Source organism: Onychostoma macrolepis, chromosome 12 (genome assembly GCF_012432095.1).
Source record: "Onychostoma macrolepis isolate SWU-2019 chromosome 12, ASM1243209v1, whole genome shotgun sequence".
NCBI lineage: Eukaryota > Metazoa > Chordata > Actinopteri > Cypriniformes > Cyprinidae > Onychostoma > Onychostoma macrolepis.
In genome coordinates, this window is record NC_081166.1 from 8,367,075 (window position 1) to 8,375,425 (window position 8,351).

The window sequence follows — 8,351 nt, forward strand, 5'->3', positions numbered from 1 at the left end:
TAATCTTTGGTTTATTTACAACTTTGAAATATCATTGTTACAGTGTGTTTTGAATGTAGGGTGTCTGATTTCATGACTTCCTTCATTAGAGTTTCATATTGGTAAAGTACAGCAGCGTTTCTCAAACACACTTGAATTTGATTCTTATCACAAATGACGTTTTTGAAATTATTTTTGTTCTATGCTTGTACTAAATTAACTTAAGATGCTTTATGATCTACATTTATTCATGTATTCATTTAGCATATGCATTTATGCAAAGCAAATTATCTGTCACTGCATACACCAGACAATTCATTAATATGCGTTTCCATTTCTTAAAAATTATTCTCTTTTAAGTCAGAAACAAAATGTAAAGCTTATTTTAGCACAGTCGTTGACGGATTCTTTAATGTCATCCAAGACTCAACAGGACTGATAAGCATTTACACTACAAATGCAGTGGAGTCCCATGCATTTTTGACCACCTTTGAATGTGGTTTGAGTGATCACAAAATGTTTTGGATCCTGTATAGGATCTTCAGAAATGAATGTTAATACCAGGTGAAAATGGGATCTAAAACAGAGAGAACTCGTATATAGACTCACCTGTATTCTGCACTGCATTCAGGTAGCTGTCATCGCCATTTACCTGCAGGGAGGGAAAAAGGGAAACGAGTTCAAATGCAGAAAGCTGACAGAATTATGAATTGATTTGTTCAGAACACTAAAGTGTCTGTTTTTCTGGAAAAGTGAAGTTTTATCTTCTTAGACGTGACACATTTGAACAGCGGTACGTTCTGTTTCTGCCTACCCTTCTGCCTGCCTCAGAGGAAGCTGTGAGAGTCACTTCTGACAGGGAAGCAAGATAATATCTGTTAATATTTTAAGTGACATTTTATTTCTGCATTTTTTGTTCTACACTGCGACTGAAGTGCAATTAGCAGATGAGTTAGTATTTTAATCTTTAAAAGTAACTGCTGTTTTACAATGAAAGACAAGACTGGGATGCGAATAAGATATGGATATGGGAGATATGGATAGGGGTTTAAATTCATATGTGACCCTGGACCACAAAACCAGTCTTAAGTCGCTGGGGTATATTTGTAGCAATAGCCAAAAATACACTGTATGGGTCAAAATTATAGATTTTTCTTTTATGCCAAAAATCATTAGTATATCAAGTAAAGATCATATCCCATGAAGATATTTTGTAAATGTACTACTGTAAATATATCAAAACATCATTTTTTATTATTTATCTGCATTGCTAAGAATTCATTTGGACAACTTTAAAGGCGATTTTCTCAATATTTTGATTTTTTTGCACCCTCAGATTCCAGATTTTCAAATAGTTGTATCTCGGCCAAACCATACATCAATGGAAAGCTTATTCATTCAGCTTTCAGATGATGTATAAATCTCAATTTTGAAAAATTGACACTTAAGACTGGTTTTGTGGTCCAGGGTCACATATGTGCTGTACATGAAGTGGCTTCAATGGGTGATTTGTTTTTAATTAGAGGAACCATGACAATCATGAAACCAATTTTTTGAAGTTTCTTTAGGAGACCTAATAAACTGCTCAAATAAAACACACATTATTAACTTCACAATATTAATTTGATATCACACATTTAGCACTTATTAATATATGGTGAATACACAATTGCTCACCTTTACATACCGCTAACAGTTCCACAAACACTTTCAGTGCAAACAACGCTAAAACAATATGCTTTAATTGCAGAGGTTCTCAGTTCTGATTCTCAAATTTTAATATTTAGCTGAAAAATCAAGCTACTCATACATTAACTAAATCTGGCATTGGTTTTCAAACCATTCAGCTAAAATTTGGGCAGCTGTCAAGGTTGAGTACACCCTAGAAATCAGAGGATTGCTGATAGAGCGTCATTGTGGCAGCAGTAAGGAACTAAAGCTGCTTCTGTGACTTGAAATGCAATGAGCTATTTCAGCGATGCAGGAAAACGGCTGTAAATGGTTTTTGCAGTCTGAGTTTTCCAGAACCAATTGGACTTTGTTCTCCCAACTGATTTTTCGCTGAGCATCAGAAACCATAAAGCTTGTAATCCTAAATTTGACCTAGCACTCATCACTGACCCATAAGAATATTTAAACATATCTTTTATAGCGTTTACCAGTTCTCCAAAAAAAAAAAAAAGGAATAGTTTACCTAAAAATACTAATTCTGTTATCATTTACTCACCCTCATGTCTTTCAAAACTAGTATGATTTTCTGTCTTCAGTGGAAGACAAAATAAGTTATTTTTACAATGACAGTGAGTTTTGATGGTTGTCATGCTTTCAATACAAGATTTTCAGTGACTTAAATTCCAGTCCATTTCTCACACAGAGCTATCATATGGTTTCAGAGGATTTATTCAAAATATTCAGCCTGAGTCATATGGAGCAATTTTTGAGTTTGACAGCCCTTTCTTTGCATGGAAGAGAGCAGGTTAAACTTCTTTTGTGTTCCACAAAAAAAAAAAAACAATAATACAGGTTTGGAATAACGTGAAGGTAAGTAAATAATAACACATTTTTAATTTTTGAATTATTCCTATAAAGAATGAGAGTTCAAAGAGCTAAAACTTCACAATAATACACAAGTAATCAACACAACTTCAGGTCATCAATTAACATCTTGTGAAGCAAACAGCTGTATATTTGTAAGAAACAAATCCATCATTAAGGTATTTTAACTTTAAATCATCACTTCTGGCCAAAATAAGACTCCATCCCCTATTGTCCTCTCAAATCCACCCACATATTTGTTCAGAACTGTTTTTACTTGTAAATGGTGATATGTGCATATTTCTTCTGATTTAGACAAAGACTGCAGAAAGCAATATTATGGATAGTTGTGGATTATTGTTTTGTTTTAATCAGTTGTTTGGACTCTCATTCTGACGGCACCCAATCACTGAAGAGGATCCATTGGTGAGCAACTGATATAATGGTAAATATCTCAAGATCTGTTTCCATGAAGAAACAAACTCATCAACATATTGAATGGCATGACGGTGAGTAAATTTAAGCAAATTCTCATTTTTAGATGAACTATTCCTTTAAAAGCCCTTTGTTTCTATCCTGCACTGCACAGTCATTTTTCCAACATGTCTGATTTACTTCGTTAATTTATGACCAATAAACTGATCTGGGGATAGAGCATCACTAGCAAGGCTAATTGCATTATAGATAACAAGCTCCAGTTATGCGCTCTGATATTTGTGCTCATATCAACACACTCAGGTCAGTTACGGCCATAATTGCATCTGTCATTCTCATTCCACAGCAGCAACTGAGGCCAGACTGATGCTGTCCTTGATCCTGTTCCTTTCCCTAAACTACCACATCCAAAAGCCTTTGATTTAAACAGCATCTTTGTTTGCATCTTGACTCCCATTTTTGCTGTCCATTTCAAATGACACCTATTCAAGAAACAGCTTGTGGTAATGGAGTATAGCACAGATGAGTGAACATATGACCAGGTGTGTCTTACTGACAGCTGCAAACACAAGAAGGCACACAACAACCTTGATGTCTAGCCTATAGCACACATCCGGTGTGCTGCTGTTCTGTATCGCAGGAGTCTAATTGCAAATGCACATTTTAAAATGCATGCAGATATATAAAATCAATCTGGTGTATGACACCATCTCAGGAGCAAAGCCCTTCAACAGATTTGATGGTGCTGTAAAATTTTCATAATCAAGAGGAGCATAAAGTCTCTAATGGAGCACGGCAGGCATATTACTGATTAATTCCTTCCCATAGTGCTGTTGTTTCACCGCCCAAACAGATGTGAAGATACTCCAGCTCTGTAGTGGAAGTGAACTGAGATGAAGGTACAATTATCTAGCTGCGCTGATGCCTTTCTCTCTAAATTTCTTTATGATATGCTAAAAAACATACAAAACAAACAAGCCATTTAGGAGCAGTTTAGCACCACAGTAAAAAAATAAAATCTTGTTCAGAGCATTTGCATTGAACCTTTCACAACTGGATGTTTCTTTGTCTTCTGCATGTGCTGAACTGAGTTTGGAGACTCCTGAGTGTCTATATGCTCTATTACCCAAGAAATCAGCCATTCTTTTCAAACAATCCTAATACTGAATTCTTCTCCACGTCCCCTGAAATACCATTATGCGTGTGGGTCAATAATTTTGTTCTAGCACGCTCATCAAACTCATTAGTCTTACAGCAGAATATGGGTCAATGTGTTGTATTTTTGAAACCTTGAGCTTTGCAAGCTCTGAGCTTTGTGCATTCACAATGGAAACAGAAAACAAAAAAGGTTATTAAATAACTGAATTTAAACATTTAATAATTCTCCCTCTCCATGTTTAACGTGTATCATTTAAGCGACATTTCCTCCCTACAGCATGTCAGATCCTCTATTAGAGGGAGGTGGCTTTGCTTGAATCCATTAAAAAGCATGTAAGTGTTTTATTGCACAATGACAGATATAAGATGCTGAACTAGATTTGGCCAAAAGGCGCACTTTGAAATCATGCTGCATTAATGCTGGTGGCTCAAAGCAATACAAATGAGAACACGCAAAAGCACACATGGTGTTAGCAATTGTAATAAAGCCATTTAGGTGTATTTATTCCGCGCTATTACTGAACAGCCCTAAAGGCGTATCTTACCTCCAGCAAGACTGCAAACACACCGAGCAGGGCGAGCATCCTCCACACTCTTGGATCCATCCCTATCTCCGGCTATGGGTCAGAGTCATTGTCCGGTATTAAAAGCCACCTCCGGAGCAGGGTGTATTCGCGAATGAGCGCTGTTCAAACGCAGTGAATGGCAGAATTGCGCGGATGCCGTTTAAGAGCGTTGGTTTCCAGGGTGAGTGATACGATGCTCCGTGACCTGCCGTAGGTTGATATATGATGCCTAATCGGTGTTGTGGAGTAGTGTCACGGACGCGCACACACCCCTCGTAGCGACCCACGCGCAGCGCTACGTCTCCAAGCGCTCACGCACCTCGCGCGCGCCGCACTGATGAACCAGCAGTCAACAAACTGGGCGTCACTGCTGCCTTAGTGCAGTCCTAGCAATAATGATAGTAATAATAAATTAAAAATAACATACCTATAACAGTTTTTGAAACATGTCTAAATGAACAGTTATAATAATTATTATTATTAAGTAGAATAATAGAGAAATATTTTGTTTTGCCCAACTAATTTTTCGCGAATAGCTACAGTCCGAAATAACTAATGAGGTACACTGTAAAAAAAAAGATTTTTGAAGATTAGTAGCTAAGTTTTTTAAGAAAGTGTTGCTATTTCAATGTGTTATTTATTTGCTGTTTCTTTGTAATTATTCGCGAAATGTATTATCTGAGAGAAAATGTTTTCAACACCATTTTTTATCATTGTAGTTTACAAAGCGTAAAACGTCACAATGGTTATTACCTTCCAACACTTGAGCCATGCATTAGTATTCTGAAGAACTAAAATAAGTAATTATTCTCTGATTGTTGTTCAGTGTTGAGTCAGTGATTTGAATCTTTGAACCGAATCATGAGTTGTGATAGAATCATTCAGATCGATTTTGTGAGCCAAATCAAGCGATTCATTGAAAATGAATGTTTCATCTCTCAGCTAAATGTTCCATGGAGAGCAAGGCTGGATGCTAAGATTTGAGAGAATAACAATTTACAATATTGCATATATGTCATTTGATGAAAAAACTCGCTTTTTTGCTGTTCACAGAGCCTAAGGATGTCACAGAGACCGGTGTGATTGCTCAGAACACCTGTTTTAGTGATACAGGGACCTAACAGGTACTAGGGACATGTTATGTGTTAAAAAACAAATATCACTTACAGCATATTTAAATAACTAACATCTTCACAATGACTATTTGATCTTCCAGGGTTTTATGCATTGAGTTTGTTTTTCCCACTCTTGTCTTTTGCTTTCACATTGGGGCTTTCAATCCTAAAGCTTGTCTATCACTTTGCTGAAGTTAAACTGAATAAAAACCTTTATAATGAATAATCTTGCTTTGTTAGGAGATTATTTTAAAAGCCCTTTTCCCCTTTTTTGAATTATTGTACGTTTAACCTCTAAATGTGCATAAACATAAGAAAGTTATTTTTCCTCAGCAAATGTTTGTTTTACACGCAACAGTAGAGAGGTGAATACGAGGTCTGAATCATCACATAAGAAAAAGACCCGGAGGGACTTTGAATAAACCAGCAGCGGTAACATTATAAACTGCAGAAAAGATCTAGAGGGGAGAAAAATAAGAAAATGAATTCTTTGTGTGGGTGTTAGACGGGAAGAACAGAATATTTTCCTCACAAATTATTATGATTAACATACTCAGTAGTCGAAAAAAAACCACACCTAAAAGGATTTTTTGTAGTTTATTGATATTTCCAGAAAACGTAAGATTTTAGAAAGTTACATCTGAGCAGTGTTTCACATGGAAACTATTAGAAAAGCAATATTCTACCATACAGTGGGGCAAAAAAGTATTTAGTCAGCCACCAATTGTGCAAGTTCTCCCACTTAAAAAGATGAGAGAGGCCTGTAATTTTCATCATAGGTATACCTCAACTATGAGAGACAAAATGAGAAGAAAAAAAATCCAGAAAATCACATTGTAGGATTTTTAAAGAATTTATTTGCAAATTATGGTGGAAAATAAGTATTTGGTCAATAACAAAATTTCATCTCAATACTTTGTTATATACCCTTTGTTGGCAATGGCAGAGGTCAAACGTTTTCTGTAAGTCTTCACAAGGTTTTCACACACTGTTGCTGGTATTTTGGCCCATTCCTTCATGCAGATCTCCTCTAGAGCAGTAATGTTTTGGGGCTGTCGCTGGGCAACACGGACTCAAAGATTTTCGATGGGGTTGAGATCTGGAGACTGGCTAGGCCACTCCAGGACCTTGAAATGCTTCTTACGAAGCCACTCCTTCGCTGTTCGGGCGGTGTGTTTGGGATCATTGTCATGCTGAAAGACCCAGCCACGTTTCATCTTCAATGCCCTTGCTGATGGAAGGAGGTTTTCACTCAAAATCTCACGATACATGGCCCCATTCATTCTTTCGTTTACACGGATCAGTCGTCCTGGTCCCTTTGCAGAAAAACAGCCCCAAAGCACGATGTTTCCACCCCATGCTTCACAGTAGGTATGGTGTTCTTTGGATGCAACTCAGCATTCTTTCTCCTCCAAACACAACAAGTTGAGTTTTTACCAAAAAGTTATATTTTGGTTTCATCTGACCATATGATCATCCAAATGCTCTCTAGCAAACTTCAGACGGGCCCGGACATGTACTGGCTTAAGCAGGGGACACGCCTGGCACTGCAAGATTTGAGTCCTGGCGGCGCAGTGTGTTACTGATGGTAGCCTTTGTTACTTTGGTCCCAGCTCTCTGCAGGTCATTCACTAGGTCCCCCCGTGTGTTTCGCTCACAGTTCTTGTGATCATTTTGACCCCACGGGGTGAGATCTTGCGTGGAGCCCCAGATCGAGGGAGATTATCAGTGGTCTTGTATGTCTTCCATTTTCTAATAATTGCTCCCACAGTTGATTTCTTCACACCAAGCTGCTTACCTATTGCAGATTCAGTCTTCCCAGCCTGGTGCAGGTCTACAATTTTGTTTCTGGTGTCCTTTGACAGCTCTTTGGTCTTGGCCATGGTGGAGTTTGGAGTTGGACTGTTTGAGGTTGTGGACGGGTGTCTTTTATACTGATAACGAGTTCAAACAGATGCCATTAATACAGGTAACGAGTGGAGGACAGAGGAGCCTCTTAAAGAAGAAGTTACAGGTCTGTGAGAGCCAGAAATCTTGCTTGTTTGTAGGTGACCAAATACTTATTTTACCGAGGAATTTACCAATTAATTCTTGAAAAATCCTACAATGTAATTTTCTGGATTTTTTTTTTCTCATTTTGTCTCTCATAGTTGAGGTATACCTATGCTGAAAATTACAGGCCTCTCTCATCTTTTTAAGTGGGAGAACTTGCACAATTGGTGGCTGACTAAATAATTTTTTGCCCCACTGTATATACATCCATCCACTTTACAGCCACAGCTATTTATTCTAAAGCATTTATGGGATGGCATGAGTTCAATTACTTTCAATAAAAACAAACAGAGCAGAGCATAATACATTTAGTTGCTTCATGTTTGCTCATAATAATAAAGCTACAGCTGGGAAGCCCAGCATGAGTGACCTTCTGCTGGTGGCATGCAAAGTCACCCACAGAGTCTTCGCACCCACACAAGCATGCATACATTACCCTCTCAATCCTCCCTTTCTCCCACTGCACTCATGACCTGATCATTGGCACTGACGTGTTTTACAGTCGTGTTAT

At 37.6% G+C, this 8,351-nt stretch overlaps 1 protein-coding gene across 1 annotated transcript in view; it reads right to left on the minus strand.

The window, feature by feature from the left end:
• The window catches only part of si:ch73-127m5.1 (neurotrypsin), a 38,503-nt gene extending 33,503 nt beyond the window's left edge, over positions 1–5,000 (minus strand). Inside the window, exons 1-2 of the mRNA XM_058793814.1 lie at positions 4,653–5,000; positions 589–631 (exon numbers count right to left, since the gene is read on the minus strand). Of these exons, the coding sequence (XP_058649797.1) occupies positions 589–631; positions 4,653–4,712 (103 nt within the window). The 5' untranslated portion in view covers positions 4,713–5,000. The remainder of the gene's footprint in view (positions 1–588; positions 632–4,652) is intronic.
• Between the last annotated feature and the right edge of the window lie 3,351 nt (positions 5,001–8,351).